We start from the raw sequence: 18,746 nt of genomic DNA, 5'->3' as shown, positions 1-18,746 counted from the left end.
TTTTATTATTTCATGGTTCTTGTAATGTATTAGATTCTATTTTTCCATTGTTGATAATTGTTTTTACGTCTAGTAATTGATTTATAGGCCTCTATATAAAGAACTAGTCTTATCATAAATAATTTAGAGAAGTGACCTTTATTAATATCAATAAATTATGTCAGTGCCTTCAAATTAATATATCATTTTTAATTACTTCTCATGATCTTTTGAACTTTAACTGGGAAATCTTTCTTATTTTTTAATTTATTTCAATATGTGTTTTTTTACCATAAATATTACTGAATTTGAGATTTTACGCAGTGAGATTGTGTGCATATATACTTTCACTTGCATATTTGCGTTTGTACTTTTAGTTTGGGTTTAATTATTATTATAGTAAATTTAGAGAAATGGGCAATTGTTAGATTGTTAATGTTTACTTTTTGTTGTACCATTTTAAATTAAGTAAATAAACTTGAAACAAAATTATAAAAGTGACTTTAAAAAACAAGTAAATAATAATAAAAAAATAATAGTTTTTCTGTAAGTTTTAACTTTTTTGAAGCCTGTGTTTTATTATAAATGACCAGTACACTTATTAACCATTAATTTTCTATTGACTTAAGTTCAAAACTTAAAACTTAAAAAGTATTCTTTTGTATTTAAATACAACCATTTAAATAATTTTTAATTTTCCTGCTGTGTGTAACTCTTCAGTATATTATTTAAGAGGAAGTAATAATCAGGTCAAATCTTATGTCTGGATTTTGACATTTCAGAAGAGTGTATGTAGGTGCATAAATATATTGGTCTGTTTTTTTGCTTGATATCTCCGACTGGGAGGACTGATTTAAGTGAGAAATTTTGCATCATGATTTTGGTTTATAGGGAATTAATACCATTTAATATTGCTCACAATCAGTTAAGGGGCCTGAAGTATACAGATCTTAATCTCAAAATTTTGCCCAATGTATAGGTAAATGTTTATATATAATGTAATGTGCTTTAAGTAACTAATATTTCTGATGGGTATTTGGCCTTATTCAAACCTCCCATAAAGGTTGGGGGCTAAACCCCTGTTTTTTTTCTTTTTTGTCATCTCCGGATTTGGTCACATTCTTGTTCTAGGTAGATAATTTCGTTACATAAGGACATCACTGGTTATGTATTTGGCCAATTTCATTTACGGGTAGTGATTTACTTGATTGCATTGGCAAATATTTATGAAATTTTGTTTGAAGACTTCTGAATGAATCATTTAATTTTGGTTATAGCTTGTCAAGGAGATGGAGAGATAACTTTACCGGCAAGACCAGGATAGTTATGAAACTTTTTTCCTGGCTTTTTTTTATTTAAGTATTTTGAAATCGGTTATTTAACTCATTTTTTAATTTTTTTGTTTTTAATTTATTTCATTTAAATTTTTTTTTAGTTCTTTTTATGTAAAATATGAACACTACCAATATGAAAAATACTTTTTGCATAAAAAAAAGGCAAAGATGAGAAATCTACATTTTGATAAAAAGGAATGTAGAGAAATGACATAAGAATTTCTTTTTTTGTTAGTAATAATAAGTATATGGAAAGTATTTTTGTCTCTTGTTTTTCTATTAATTTTCTTGAATTTTTGCATGAATATACTTTGAATTTCAGTGCAACATAAGGCCAGTTTCATTACACTATAACAATCCAATACAAAGTATTGATAAAGACAAAAAGTAGTTTTAATCAGTTAATTTTTTATTTAAAAATTTTCCACTGAAGTTACACAGAAAAATTTTATAAATATATCTTCTAAATATGTTAATGACTTAATAAGGAGAAAGGAAATACCCTTGGTTGTGTAGAAGGACATTCAATTCTTGAAGTTTTGTTGTTTTTTTTCTTTTTTAGGTCTAGTTTATCATGTAATTTTTTTAAAATAATTTATGTTGTAATGTTTTTAAAAAAGTTCCAATAATTTGTTAAAAATAGCATTACTAATAAGTTTCTGTTCACTTCAAGTTCTCTTTATTGTTGGTTTTATTGTGTATGTATGTAGCTTCAAAACGTGCCTATAACATTTATTTTATAAAAACTGATTGTAGTTGATTTTTTTACATTGGATTTTCTTCTAGAACCCAGTAATGTTTCCAAATTTTTTCTTTGGTGTCCTTGTGTTGTTTTGTTTCAGAATTAATTTCAAGCAGGGATACTTGTAAAATCTTGCTGATGCCACATTAGGACAGTATATTGAATTTTCCTGGTGGAGTCCCTGGAGAATGATTTGTAACATTCTCCATACTTCTTGGCCGACATAAAAAAATGTATTGATAAAAATACATTTTTAGATCGTTATGAAGAACAATATAGCAGCTTAGCGCTTATGTTGCGTACTATGCTCTCATTTTTTCAATAGATTTCCTTCTATCACTTTGATCATGCTTAAGATTTTAATCATTTGTCTCAATAGGGCACTCACAGTAACATAACATATCAAAAACACTTTTACCACTTTTATTGCCACTTCACCATATACATTTTCTTGCAGTCTCAGTGACGGCAAAGTTCAACGATTTACATATCGAACTGTAATAATGCCATTAATACACATTTTTTGCTATTCCAGGAGGGCAAAAAATGCATTGTTGGCCATATTATGATGTAATGATATTATTTCAAGTAGATTATGCAAATCCAAAAAAAAAATTATTCAAAGAAAATTTTCATCTCGTGTATAAGTATATTCCATATTAAAATAATGGAAATATTAATTACAGCTAAAATTTGCCTCAACTGTTATTTATATCATTATTGACCTTAGTTTTTATTCCATTAAAATACTCAAAGAAATTTATACAATTAGTATTTAATTACAGTATGAAATAAATTTTATAACAGATTAAGTCATTTAACTGTAAAAGTAAAGATATTTATTGTGTAATTAATTTCTTATTTGTTAATTCTTAAACATTAATTGCTAATTAAAATATTTTATTGAGTTTTCATTAACACTACTCGGATCATTTATTTGCATTCATTCATACACACCTATATTATTAATTTTTATTACCTCGCTATAATTTCTTTTATTGTTATCAATTTAACTTCATTTCTATAATGAAATAATTCAGGTTATCACGTACATTTCAGTTATCTACACGCATATATGCTATGATATTACATTATTAGGTTTTATAACTGGTTATTGAGTTCAACAACGTTTTTACTAGGTGATTTGTTTAATGTTTCTTTTTGAAGTGGAAAGAAAAGTTTTTTACAATTTCATCAGAATACCTATTTTCTAATCAAATTTAAATCTGAAAATTGATGCGATCAGCAGTTTGATGTAGAGTAATAAAAACAACATTATTGAGTATCTATAATATATTAAAAGTTAAGCTTTTCAACCAAAAATTTGTAATTACCACATGAAACTAGATTTCTTCTTTTTTTCATTTAAATTGAAATCAAAGTTGCTTACATAAAAACAGGTGTAACAGTCATTGGAATGTCATTTAGTTTTGACATGTAAAGAAATGGTACTTTTCAGGTACCATATCGTTAATGCTATCTGTTGAATTCTGTATAATCATCAAATTTTCCTCGTACGTGCAACAAGAATTTCTTATTTTTCAGATTAAAGAGCTGTTTAAGAACATGTAAAGGTTACTACAGGAATATTTGCCCATCCCCAAAACTTTTGTGGTTTGTGTGAAGGAATATCCCAACAAAATTGGTAAACCATTCAGCAAACATAATTTTTTTATGGTATTCTAAATGAAACTGTAAGAACAATTTTTCATAAGATTTAACATCATCTGTTAGATTTTTAAGTGCACATTTTTTTCTCTAGTGCTTATTTATTAAATATTTTAAAATTGAGCAAGAAAAGTTATATTTTCGCACCTGTTTCATTGTAAATACAAAATGACCTTGAGGCTTAATTTACAATAGCTTCTTCCTAGTCTTTAGTCATATGTCATATTATTCTTTTTACTTTTCAATAATGCCACAATTTAAAAAATAGATAAAGTATCAGAAATTACAAAAATTTCAAAACAATTTTCTATTTTTAAGTTGGCTCATGTAGATCTCTTTTTTAAAAAGTTCCCATGTCTTCAGAATTAATTCTTGATGTAGCTGGATTTTCAATCTTGAAAGTTAAGTTTAAAAAAATATTATAAGTACAAGTCTCATTCACCCCCTTTGTTTTTTGGGGCTTAAAAGTTATTTATTGTAATAATTATTTATTTCAGTGGATTGGTCTTATGTTATTCTAAAAAATTAGATTATTAAAAAATATTTGTTACTTCATGCTCCTTATCAAATGAGGTTCGTAAATCATGCCAAAGTTGGCATGTATAGAGCTAAATATACGTGCCAAATTTCAACATTTTTAGTAAATGGGTTTTTAATATAAAAGAAAAAACTGTTTTGAAGTAATGTTGAATATCCCCTATACACATAAACCAGCAACTTAAACCTTTGTCATTTTAAATAACACGTACTTTCATCATAGTTTTCGATGGCCACAATACAAAAACAAAAAAATAAAATATTAGTGATATATTTAATTTAATTTTGTACAAAATTTAATGCCATCAATACCCCATGTGTAAAAATTGTTTGAGCCATTTTCAAACAGACCAACAGTATATGTATATACATCTTTCAGAAATTTTTGTAATTTTTTTGACTAAGAGGAGTCATGAAATGTTGTAATACTCAAAAAGCCTGTCCTGAATGTGAAAGCCCTGATAATCAAAATTTTAGCCTATTCCTTTACTTTCATTTCATAGCTATGATATTACAGCAACAATAGAGATATAGAAAATAGTATGAAAATTTTTAATTATTATAAGATTATAATTATTTCAAATGGTCTTTCTATTTTTTTTTTTAAATTAAATAAAATAATTTAGGCATATGAGAGAATAATTTATTATATTTAGCTTATTAATATTTATATTTTAAACATGTCAGTTTGACAGTTATATCATTCCTCAGAAGAAATATTGTCATCAACGTTCATCTGTCAACCTGATATTTACTTAAAAGCATTTTAGCATAAATAATTAATGAAAATTAAGTGTTGTTAATTTTTAATCCCGTAACAATTTTAATTAATCTGATCATAAGTTATTTATAAATTCTAAATATTTATTATGTTCTATTAGTTAAGCACTTTAAATAAATATAAAACTTGTAAAACTAATAACATGTAATTTATAGAATATTTGAAGTGGTACTTAAAATTAATAACAATAATAATAATATTTTTTTATCTTTAAAAAGAAATGAATTGATTTGTTAAACAAAAAAATAATTAAAAAAAAATATTTCCTGTCAATTTTACATGAAGTATATCATAAAAAGTATGCATTTATTATTAATAACGTATAGGTTTCTTTTTTTTACAAAATTATGAATTATAAGAAAAAATAAATAAAAAAAAAGAATGATGTAATTATAACTTTTTTTGTAAAAGTTTACATATATTTATTTTAGAGTACTATTATGGTAATATATAAATAATAAATAACTTTTTTCTTCTTTTTCTTTTTAAATCATTTATATATAATATTTCATCATGCTTGTTAAACAAAACTTTATTGCATTACTCAACATATTACTATGTGCGTATATCTTTATTCATGATTCATATATTCTTTCTGGTAACATTCTTACTTTGTCATGATAAGAATAATTTACATTGCGTAAATTTTCTAAGTGTTTAGTTTTACATCATTCCTTTACTTTTTTCATTCATTATATCATTACTGCAAGAAATAGTTATCTATGAATTTCAATTAAGTAATTAACATTTAGTTAGCTACGAATTTCAGTTGTAAAAATTCTATCAACCGTAATATTGTCTTATTAATTTTAAATCTATATAATTCACAGGTAGGTGAAGTGAATGAATCTGTAAACTATGTCTATAAAATATTAAATTTATGGTCTGCAAGTTCTAACCTTTTCAAAATAAAATGTGGTGAAATATAAGATAGCTAGTTTCAATTTTTTTTTTTTTTTTTTTTTTTTTCTAGCCAAGTAGCTCTATTTATGTACTGTTGAATACTTTATGAGACAAAGGACAAGGAAGTACTTAGATTCATTACCAGATTTCAAGTTACTGTTCCAAAAGTTTAGAATATATTTGCTAATTAAGTGTATGATCTAAAATATCGGTCACATTTCATCCAAGGAAAATTTTAAAAATAATTTCTTCATCAGTGTAATTTCTTCCAAATTTGAAGCCTTTTATATTTTACAACTTGTATAAGAAATATATAGATTCGGTCAGGTGTGGCATTTTTCATACACTACAAAAATTACATTTCATATTCATACACACAAGCTTCAAGTTTCTGTAGTGAAATTCATCAAGCAAAAAAAAAAGTGGGGCAAGAAAATATATTTTAAATATTTTATGTACAACAGTGTAAAAGTATTGATAAAAAACTCATTGCAGTAAACTGTTCAATCTAATTACTTTATCATGTAAAAATATAATCCTGCTGGACAGCATCCCATTTATTGTTTGGAATTTCTCTTCTTACAGTTTTGTTAGAATTTCTAACAAAACTGTTTAACAAGTAACATTTATTGATAGTGATTCTGATTCACCAGATTTGATAAATAATATTTGTTTTGATTCCTGTAAATGGTGGCTACAAGTTTTCTAATAGAATTTCAGGAACATTCATTTTTTCCTAATTTAAAAAAAAAGCAAATCCATTGTTTAATTCTAATATTGTTCAAGACATTCGGCCTATAAATATGATAAATTTTTGGTTAATTTTCAAAGGAGAATTTTTATTTTAGTTTTTGCTGATTGTATATTCATAGTAATATTCATATATTAGTAAGCTTAATATCTGACTAACGTCCAAAGGGCTTTGTATTCATTTTTAATTCCAAAAATAGATTATTGGTAAAAATTAAAATAAGACTTTTTTAGAAATTTACTTTGTTTGGCTTAAGTCTTGATTGTCTCGTACAATCATAGTCTTAAGTTACAAAACAATCAACTCCACTCCATTCATCTGCTGTGTTTATTTTACTAATAATTATCTGCTTGTTTATATAATTATTATATGTACTAATTATAGTAAAATAAACACACACACATACGAGGTCTGTAAATAAAGTAATGAAACTAATTTTTTTTGCAGGTAAAATGGCAACACTGTAAAGTTACTTGTAAACATATGATTATATGAACAGCTGATTTATATTAGATATTAATATCTTTGGTCTATTATTGCCACGTGAGACATAAATAAACTTTTCATGAAACGAGTTGTTTTACGTTACAAAAATGAGTGATACTAATTATGAGCAATGATTTGCAATCAAGTTTACTGTTAAACTCTGTGAAATGGTACTGAAATGTTTCAAGATTGAGACGGGCATATGGAGATGATGTTCTGTCACAAGCCCAAGTTTTGAGGTGGTATAAAGCAAGCGAATCGGAAACTTGATATGGTATAACTGGCGATTAACTGTCAAAATGATTTCAGAACAGTTGAATTTTAACCATACCACAGTCCATCAAATTTTGACAAACGAATTGGACATGAAAAAAGATTTGTGCAAAATTAGTCCCAAAAAACCTCACAAAAAGAAAAACAACAGGGTTGATGTGTGCCGCAATCTTCTAGGGCGAATTGAAACTGATCCTGATTTTCTAAAAAATGTTATTACTGGTAATGAATCTTGGACACCTGAGTATGACCCAGAAACTAAACGCTAGAGCAAGGAGTGGCACACTTCAAACTCACCACATCTCAAAAATGCAAAAATGAGCAAATCAGAATCATGCTTATTTGTTTCTTTGATAGTATTGACATTGTCCATAACAAGTTTTCGCTTACAGGACAGACTGTAAATCAATATGTTTACCGAGAAATTCTTGAAAGATTGCGGAAAAGAGTTGCCCACATGAGACCAGCCATCAAAGACAAAAGGATGCTGCTTCATGACAATGCACCTTGTCACACTGCATTCTCAATTAATGAGTTTTTGGCAAAGAAAAATATTCCTGTTGTTCCTGAACCACTTATTCACCTAACTTGTGTCACTCCAGCTTTTTCCTGTTTTTGATTTTAAAAAACACCTCAAAGAACACTATTTGGGTATAGTAGAAAACATAAAACAAAAAATGTAACCAACCATCTGAAGGATATTCCAGTTTCTGAGTTCCAACAGTGCTATGAGAATGGGAAAACCATTTGAAGCGTTGCGTGGCTGCCCAAGTGAACTATTTCGAAGATGATAGAGTCCATGTACAATTGGATTGTAAATAAGAAGTTTTTCTGAACCAGTCTCATTACTTTATTTACAGACGATGCACGCGCATGTGTGTGTATATATATGTTTATAGAGTTTGGCATGCCTGGTATAATTCATAGGCTTCATCCCTGCACAATTTTTTTTATATATGTATAATAAATTTATATTAATATTCTGTGCTGTTTTTTGTTCAGTCTAAGTTTTAATGATTTTGATTTTACATTCATTTTACTCAATTTAATTAATTACATTAATTTATGAATGTTATGCTTAATAAATTAATTTTTATTTGATTGCAATTTAGTGACTTAGTACATATTTTTCTTCCAAAGTTGGTTGCTGAAGAAAATGAGAGAAATTTTCATAATTCTATCGATTGGCAAAAAGGATATAAACAATCTTGATTTTTTTTTGTTAACTTAAAAATAATTTGTGTAATAATGCCATTGTAATTTTATAGTTTTTTATTTTATATTTTCTTGACATTGGTAATATTTATTTGCTACAGGTATTGAAATCTATTAATGAGTAATTACATTCCTCTCTCTCCGCCCCTTCTCTTTGTCTCTCTCACACACACTATTGTTTTTGTTCTTAATGAAATATGTTTTTTTTTAAAACCTGTTTCACATTGAATTTTTGTTGTGGCCATACATTTTATATTTTCTTTTTATTTAGTTATTTTCTCATATTTTAATAATATGTTTTTTTGTTTTATTGTTATTATTTATGTTAACTAAATATTATTTTACAGAGTTGAAATGGCAAAAAGGACACAACCTCATTGGTGGGTTGAAAATGATTCTCCTGAATCACATTTAAAATTGTATAACAGTTTTACAAGACAAAAAGAAATTTTCATCCCTAAGAATGGCCGTAAGGTTATTTGGTACAGTTGTGGACCGACTGTTTACGATGCATCACATATGGGACATGCAAGGTAATGGTTTTGTATATCTAATTGAGTTATATTTAATATTACAACTTTGATGGTCATACGGCAAAAAAATTTCCTGCAGTTTTTTTTTTTTATTTTCTTAGAGTTTGCTTTTTTATGTTAATGTTTGTGTTTCTTTTTAAACTTTTATGATGTTTATTTTATTTTATGAAGTATTAGATATTTTGTTAAAATAAAAACATGTTATTTCACTACTATAACTACACATAAAATGTGTTTAATTTATGAATTTATTACTTTACTTACAACCCAAAGTCTGTGCATAACATTGCCTTAAGTTTTTACATCAATAACTATAGGTCATTGGTATGTATTACATTATCATGATTGATTTCTTGCTAGTTCTTTTGAAAGTCACAATTTTTTTTTTATCACGTTCTGATGAATATTTTTGAAAACACTTAGCAAAAATGAAATGCATGAGTAAGTTCAGGTTTGGGCTGGAGTTGTTTTTTTTATTTACATTAAAATCATTATTTATTGTTTATGAGACTATTATTATAGTAATATTGAACTGTCTTTCTTTTTTCTTTTGAAAATAATAATAAAAAAGTGAAAATGAAGAACAGATAGAAACAGACACAGATTGATTTTGGTTTAATTAGTCGTTTACAAATTAAATTCATCATAAACCATTATCTCATGCTTAAATCTATTTATTTTTTTGTACCTTTGACACTATTAACATTAATTTACTAACTAAACAGTTGGTATACTGTGTTGTTTTAATTCCAGGTATTAATAAAATGATTTAACAATTTAATGTTAAAAGAAAAGTTCATTTATATTTTATACAATATTTATATTTACAATATATGTTAATTTATTTAAACAGTCGCATGTTGTTTGTTTTAGGTCTTATATTACATTTGACATACTAAGAAGAGTATTGTCTGATTATTTTGGTTACCATGTATTCTTTGTTATGAATGTCACTGATATTGATGACAAAATAATAAAGCGTGCGCGCCAAAATTATTTATTTGAACAGTATCTGTTGAAGCATAAAAATCTTTCTGATACATTAAGTGATGCTAAACAAGCTATGCTCATTCTCACAGCCAAAACTAAGGTAATTTTTATTTATTTCTATATTGTTACCAGTACTTAGTCATATCAGGAACAAAATAATTATATACAATAGTATGTTATCAATTTAAATAACTACCATTCTATTGATACCCTCGGTGGAATGGTTAGCATTTTATAAAACTTCTCTAACAATTCTGCTGTATTACTTATTATGTCTCAGTCTTTTATCCAGAAGGGTCATGGGTTTTGAATCCCAATTAGGGATGACATTTTTCATTCACTTAAATTTCACTTCCACATTAGCTTATAAGGTAAATCAATTGTGAACATTTTTTTTTTTTTTTTTTTTTTTTTTTTTGAGGAAAGTTCAGATTTTGTGTTCAGTTTTTTTAATCTTTAAAGATTAATTTTGGTAAATTCATGAGAATTGATTTAGGCATTTATTGCATAAATAAATATTTTTATTGTTAAGTTGAAAAATTTGAAACTTGAGTGCGTCAACTACATATAATTAATTTGCTTTACATTAATTACTAATATGTTAGACTACTGACAAAAATTTGTTGAAAAGGCAAGTAAATTTCCCTTTTTACTGTCCACCCCTTTTTCCTCAATTCTTTTTCCCCTCTTAGAGAAGGAAATAACAGAATTACTCTGTTATTTCAATAACACTATGTGTTTTGACTAGACAGCCACTATTTCATCTAGTGATTGTATAAAAAGCCTATTCCCAAACTAAGGTACTTATGAGATAAAGTTACAACTCTTAATGTGCATATTTACATCCTTATCATGTTTCTTTTTTTACATTTACAAAAATTATTGAATAAAATTTATTTTATAAAATCTTTCATTTTTAGTATTTTCTTAGTGTGATTTTATTTCTGTAAATGGTTTATTATATAGGTTAGTTTGATATTGCCACATAATTCCAGGGATGTATGAAGTTTGTTTCATCAAGGTCTGTGTATTGTTCATTAATTTTTAGAGGAAAAATAATTTTTTACAGTGTGTATATTTAAGCATTCAACCCAGAATTGTTGATTATTAATGTGCTGCTTCCCCATGGGTATAAATCCCCTTACTAATGTGCATGTTAGAAAATTTGAGTATTCCTTCAAGTAAAGTTTCTTGTCACATACGTCTATCCTCCTTGCTGAGGATGGTATGCTGTGTAAACCCAATAAATCCTTAAATGTTCAGCAGGAAGGTTTCTGGTTGGCATGTGAATTAATACAAAGAATCGCTTTTACTTGTCCAGTGGCTGCATTATAAGATTTGTTACTGACACTTTTCAGGTAAAGGCTTCCTATTCTCTTCAAAGTATGAATACAAATTATTATAGTTTACATCTGTTAATTAGAGTTTATGTTAATTTTCATCACTAAGTTATATTTGAAAATTTACTATTTAATAATTAATTACAATGGTTAAATTTATTTACACAAGATCATGAGATGTTTAGAAAGATGTTATATGTTGTTATATAAAATTAATTTTGTAATACTTAGTATTTATAAAGCTATAATTCTAAGATTTTTTTTTTTCAACAGACAGTTGAAGATCCAGATCAGAAAATGATGTTATTAAAATTAGTAGATAGAATGTCAACTGCAATAAAAGGATTAGAAGATGCAGTTAAAAGTAATGACAATACAAAAATGGAGATGGCAAAGATGGTATGTTACAGCCTTTTACTTAATTAAATATTTAGCGATTTAATTTAGTAAAATTAGAGAAGTATTGTCGTTTAATGCATTGTAGTACATAGAATATAATCCTATTTCATTAAATTTTATAACAGTATATCTGTTGTATAATGTGTTTATGACTTACATGATAAATTACACCCAATCTTTATTTACTTTAAGGGGATTTTATGTGTTCTGGTCAGTAACGTAATAATGTAGTAGTCATTTGTCATGGAGTCATTACTATGTCATCAAATTCCTGATACCAAATTTCCTCAGATTAGACCTTCAACTAACTTTCCTTTACTCAATCCAAGGATGACTTAAGTTTTTAAATATTTGAATTCACTAAAAGTTTCCTTTTAGCATTTTATAAAACTTCTCCAACAATTCTCCTTTATTACTTGCATCATTACATTGCTGTCACCCCTATAACACCATCCCATACTTTTTAATTCCACATGTCCTGAAAAAGATTCATTTCTTCATTTATTTACTTGATATTTATCTTTTCTTTTTCCCTGTTTCTAAGGTCTATTGTATTCCATCCATTGTGATGATTTTGCATAATAAAAGCACACTTTTGGCTTACCATGAACATTGCTGTAATACAGCTTTACAAGATCAACATAGTTGTAAGTTTTGTTAAAACAAAAAAAGACATAAAAAACATAATACAAATTAACTTTATTTCTTCTTATGCACTTACAGAAGAAAATCACATAGCTGTTATGCTTCTATATTTAAATCTTCCATTTTTTCTTACATCATCTGCATGAACTTATGTATGTATTTCGTAAGATTTTTTAAGACATTTTCTTGTTATTGAGATCATAGTGTAATATCCATTTGATAGACTTATTCAATTTCTGTTTTTAAAGCTGTAATATCTTTTTTCCGTTTGGAACTAATTTTTCTCTAAATCTTGTGTATTGCCAATCCATCCATATTTTTAGCACACCCAGTTGTCTTCAGTAACTCGAGTGATCTCATTCCTACCTGGTGCTTTGCCACCATTCATATGTTTTTATTTCCTCAGTTGTGGTATGTACCCTGTCTATCTATTTTCTTACGGCATAGTCTCCATTTTTTCTATGCATTGTCTTTTTTTCCAGCTGTACCCATTACCACTTTATTATAATTCTCAGGTATATTATACTGGGTGATTCAAAAACGATTTCACAACTTTAAAAGCATATAAAAATTTATTGAGATAACATATAGATTCAGTTGAGATCTCATTTCATGGAAAACATATCAAGTTTGTCACTCAACATTCCCTTTGGTTCGATATGGTTTACATTTGAAGTTGGGACATTCATCTCACATGAAGTCGATTTCATTCCAGACCTGTAGCCAGCAAGTCAGGCATTACCTCTTCAGCTGCGGGGTTAATTTGAAGTCAACAAGATCAGCAGGCAAAGGTGTTACATAAACTCGATGTTTAATGAAACCCTACAAGAAAAAATCTAACAGAGTCAAATCTGGGACCATGAGATTGGATCTTCATGACTAGTCCACTGACCTGGGAATCAAGTATCAAGAAAATCTCTTGACTTCTAGGCGGTAGTGAGGTTTTACCCCATCTTGCTTATCAGCAAGATGGGGTAAAACATGTCCATCTTGGTCATAATCGTCTAACTAAGGAATTAGAAAATAGGATACAACAAAATTGACCTTAGGGCTATCACAGATGTGCTGCAAAGTTTCATGAGGGTTTTCGCTACCCCTATATTCTGCAGTTATGCAGAATACCTTGCCGCTGATGTGAAACATTGACTCATCATTAAAAATGTATCGTCCGTCATCTGCTGTTCTATCTACCATTTCCACAGAAAACATCAGCCGAGCAACTTTGTCATCGTCTGTAATGTGTTGAACTATGATTAGTTCAACACATGTACGTGTAGATTCAAGTGCAATTGTTTATGCAATACATGCCAAATAGTCATTTGTGGAATGCCAGACTCGCATGACACACATCAGTTGATTTCTTTGGACTAGATGCAAAGCTTTCTTGTGAGTTGTTTCACAGCAGCTTTAGGGATGCGTGGGCATCCTGGTGATTTTATGTGTTTTAAAGAGCATCTTATCTCAACAAAGTTTGGTGACAAGAGTAAGTTGTATGGCTTGTAGGAGGCTCCCTACTGTACTCTACAAAAATTACATGAACTATAGTTGCTAACTGCAAATCGTGAAACTTAAACATACAGCAAGCACAGTCCACACCAGAAAATTTAACCATTTTTAACATCATTGGTAACAGCACTGGTGGCCGAATTCAGTACCAATGAACTACACAAGTCAAAACTTCATACGTTTTGCTATGAATGAGATCTCAACTGAATCTGTAAGTTATCAAAATAAATATTTATATATTGTTAAAGCTTTGAAGTCTTTTTTGAATCACCTGGTATAATTTTGTATTATTTTCTTGCCTTGCAATTAGCTAACTTGTAAATTACTCTACATATTTAGAAAATGAAATTTTTTAGTCTTTTAGTATCAATATTATTATTGTAAATAGTTATTATTTACATACTCTTAAAATTCATGTTGAATAAATAGTAAGTTTATGGTTAAAAATATTTTGGTTTTCAATGGATGAAATACTTTCTTCTTTGTAGTTAGTTACAGTGAAATGTGTATTATAATATGTATAGTATAATATCTTCATGAATATACACCGTATCACTGAAGAAAAATGAAGAGAAAACATAGAGCAGGCATGTGAACGGTTAACCATTTACTTGCTCAATCATAATCCTAAGTTTTAAAAATCAAATCATAAATATCCTCAGCGAACTTTTAAAAAATGCAGACACTAAAGTTTTTAATGGTCAATGACACAGACTTTATATGTCTTGTCAGTTTGTTTCATCTCAGAAATTAATTTCTCCCAGTAAATTATACTATTTTATTGATATGATTCACAAAAGAAAAAGTTTGTATTTGAATAGTAATATCTTAAAACTGCTCTGTGAAAATAATGTTTTATTGAATCTTTTGCTTTATTATTGTGAACTATAACTTTTTATAAAATAATTTATAGGAATTAAGAAAATTATACATAAAAAGTAACCTGTTTTGTTGGTAATAAACTTTCAAAGTTCCATAACGTTCATTAAATTTCGAGAGTTGTTAAATAATTAGAGAGACAACTGTAATTTATTCTATGACATTGAAACTAGTATTACTTTTCAACATAATCCCTGACTGCAGTTAGGCACTTAAACCATCTTTATTATCAAGTACTAAAGAATTGTTTATATCAGTGCCTCAGCCATTCTTGTTCTGTGTTATTTATCCACTAATTGTTGCCAAAAATTGTACCACGTAAAAACTCTTTGAGAGAACCTAACAAAAAAAAAATTGATGATGTGAGGTCGGGACTGTAAATTGATTGATTCATCACCAGTTATTATGTGATCTAAAAAAAAATTGTCTTCCATTAAAAATGATGATTTAAGTTTCATACAAGTGTGAGTTCTGGTGTCTCAAAGTCAATCTTCTGATACTATGAAGACTGGTGACTCTTGTACTGCCCAATTTAAATTGTTTGATCCACTTATAAAAATTTGCATGGTTAATATACTTCTTACTGTACTGTTTAAAATCTGTGAGTGAATTTTGGCTGGTATTATACCATCAGAAAGTAAAAATCTTATAACACATATTTTTGTTCTTCTACAGTACATGTTTCAGTTGGAGCTGACATTTTAAAATAAATAAAAAAAGAGGAAATTCTTTTCGAACAGTCAACTTGGATGTCAGATAGATTCCGTTTATTCTATTTTAAATAAATAATTTCCTTGCTGTAAGATGTTTAGCTGAAAAACTAGTAAATAGTTTTTCTGCTATTGCCATTTGTCTCTTTAATTACTGAATTTCCCTCATATTATGTAAAAAAAAAGAAAAAAGAATATTTTAAGAATTTTATGTGGAGTATAAAGTAATTAAATCTTTTTTTATTGTTGGTTTCAATATGGTGGTCATTTTTTCAGGAAAGATACACATTGTTTATAGTTACAAATAAAAAAATTGTTTTTCTTACTTCAGTTATAATGTGTTTGTAATCACTTTACATAAATTTAGAATGTTATATAGACATCATGCTTTCAATATTTACATCTTTGCTCTGAAGCATTGTGAAATGACTTGGCCTTTTATATAGCCAATTGAAATTCTTAGTCGTTTTAGTAGAATTCTTCTTTTACTGCTCACCCTTTTATCATCTAATAATTAAAATAATGAAAACATTTACATGTAGTATTGATAACATTTAGCATAAAAAATAAATTTGTATTTTTACAAAGAACCAAAATAGCAACTTTTTTAAAAAATAAACCACCATATTGAAACCATTAATCAAAAAATATTTGTTAAATCCGTAAATGATAAATAAAACTATGTTCTTAAAAATACTTGAAGATTAATCTTTATTTCATGTAATCTTTCAATTGTTAAATAATTAAATTAATTGTCAGTAAAACAGATTAAAAATCGGGTATTTCTTTTGCATAATTTTTACAGATACTCTTAAAAAAAATATTGCCAACTCAACAATTATGCAGAAAAAAGAAATGTTTAATGTAACATAAAAGTCAACTTTTTCTTTTAAGTGATTTTTTTAACATGTAATTCTTCAGATAAGCTTACATAGTGATATACAACAATTTTTTTCCCCCTTTTTTTAAATCATTAAAATGTGTCTTAATCAGTTTTTTTTTATTTCAATTGTTAGTGTATTTTGTGATCAATTTTTTTTCTCATTTAGTTAAGGTTTAATTATAAACGTTTATCAGTGTGATATTCTATTAGCTTTCTGCTACTTTTTAAATTGTAAATTTTTGATTTCTTCCTTTTTTCTTAATTACTGTAAATAAAGTCTTTTTGGTTGCTTTCACTGATTTTCTTGAGGTTATATGCAATTCTATAGCATTTCTTATTTATGGATTTTTTTATTCTGTATATTAAATGTAGTTTAAAAATTTTTTTTTAATATTTTACTTTAGATTGTGCTTTACAACAAAATATTGCTAATCCTATAGGATTTACACAATTTGTTATTTTGTTTTTCTTTTGTACATACATTTTCGTATTTCTTATTTGTTAATATGTGAATTTAATATTAAGCATTAAAATTAATGTATAGTATTAAAAAACACTTAACACTTGTTAATGCTTTACAATAAAAAGCTTTTCTAATTTTTTTATTCTTATTTGTTTTAAAAAGTTAAGTTCAATACATCTTATGAGGGTTTTTCAATTCAGTATTTTTCTTAAGATACATGACAACACTTTGTTATCTTAATATCCGCTTAATATATTAGCAGTAACCATGTTTGAAAAATTGATACTTTCTTTACTGTTTTCTATAAAAAATAATTCATATAAAATAGTTATAGAAGTAGTTCTAGTAAGTTTTATAAATTCTTCAAAAATTTTAAAAATCTATTAAGAAAAAATTCTACAGAAACTAGGTCATCTGATTAAAAAAGGATGAGCAGCAATCGTACTAAATAAAATTATAAATTTTTAAGACAAATGTTCCTTATTAAATAATTTGCTAATAATGTTTTTATATTGACCATTACTAAATCGGTCAAATATGAATCAGACTTTTATTTTTAACATTTATTAATAAAAAATAAAAATACAAAACATGTTTATTGATTTTCTATATATTCTTCCTGAAATTCTATACATTTTTTCCTACATGTAGGGAACTTACGAACAGTTTTAGAAAAGTCATGAGCCAATTACACACTAACTTCTTTCTCTACTTCATTGTTGCTCTGGAATTAATGTCTTCCCAGTGGCTCGTTCAACAGCCGGAACAGAAAGAAATAAGTGGGGAGGATAAATTTAGATTGTACTGGAAAGTTCTAAGGTTTCCAGTTTATCCTGTCTACTAATGGTTCCCAAAGCCCATCAGAGCTAGAAACAGGGGGGTGGTGTGGCAACCAGAAGCGTCACAAGGCGTTGTTGTGTCTTCCCCTATGGGGTTGGGATGTCTACTAACGGTTGTATGAGGCCTGATATTATCATGAAGGAGAATCACATCTCTTGATTGTCTGGGGTGCTTTTTATGTTTCTATAGACATCTGTCGTTTTGTCCAAGATCTAGCATTGTATACAGCATTCACAGTGTGACATTCACGGAGAAAATTGACAAGCAATATGCCTTTCCAGTCCCAAAATATTGTTGTAATGACTTCTCCGGCTGATTTTAATCTTTACAGGACAAGGCTCTTCACTCCTATACCATTGCATACTGTCGACTGTCGATTTTGACTTGGGAGTGTAGTGATGGATGCAAGTCCATGAAATAAATTACTTTCCTCTTGTTGAAATCGATTAAGAAGTTTTGAAAAATTTCCTGACTTTGCAGAACCCCAGGTGCTTTGTGATAATGGAATTAGGCACTTCCATGACTGAAACCCTCCTCCATAGTAATTTCATTAATTATTAGATCCCAATTGTCTTCAATGCAGTCATGTATCGATCAAGTGTTGTCATCCATCACACTTGTCTTTGAATGCCTATTGTGATTCTCATTTTCTACAGCTTTTTTTTACTGATGAGTTTAAAACTGAATAAATTACAATAAAAAATCGAGGAAACTGTTGGTTTAATTTCCCATCATTTTCTTGTTACTTTTTAACTTGATTCATGTCCTTGTGAAATATGTAAATAGCTTTTTTAATATGTGTTATTAACTGCCTAAACTAACCTTCGTTCTTGCCAAATTTTGATGATTTTGGACCAGTTTTTTCCAGTTTTGTTCATTTTTAAAAATT

The 18,746-nt window shown here is 27.5% G+C and overlaps 1 protein-coding gene across 5 annotated transcripts in view; it reads left to right on the top strand.

Moving 5' to 3' along the window:
* CysRS (cysteine--tRNA ligase, cytoplasmic) overlaps nucleotides 1–18,746 on the top strand; it is a 61,172-nt gene that overhangs the window by 11,890 nt on the left and 30,536 nt on the right. For 4 of the 5 annotated variants that reach the window (XM_075379262.1, XM_075379260.1, XM_075379261.1 and 1 more), the window contains exons 2-4: nucleotides 9,017–9,202; nucleotides 10,076–10,292; nucleotides 11,806–11,931. In XM_075379262.1, coding sequence (XP_075235377.1) covers nucleotides 9,024–9,202; nucleotides 10,076–10,292; nucleotides 11,806–11,931 — 522 coding nt within the window. In that variant the 5' untranslated portion in view covers nucleotides 9,017–9,023. Of the gene's footprint in view, nucleotides 1–5,757; nucleotides 5,872–9,016; nucleotides 9,203–10,075; nucleotides 10,293–11,805; nucleotides 11,932–18,746 lie in introns of those variants that run through there. The other variant, XM_075379263.1, reaches the window with a different exon arrangement.

The sequence above is a fragment of the Lycorma delicatula genome, chromosome 11, assembly GCF_047948215.1.
Source record: "Lycorma delicatula isolate Av1 chromosome 11, ASM4794821v1, whole genome shotgun sequence".
Lineage (NCBI taxonomy): Eukaryota > Metazoa > Arthropoda > Insecta > Hemiptera > Fulgoridae > Lycorma > Lycorma delicatula.
The sequence above is the reverse complement of the archived record's forward strand: the minus strand, read 5'-3'. Positions and strand labels throughout refer to the sequence as shown.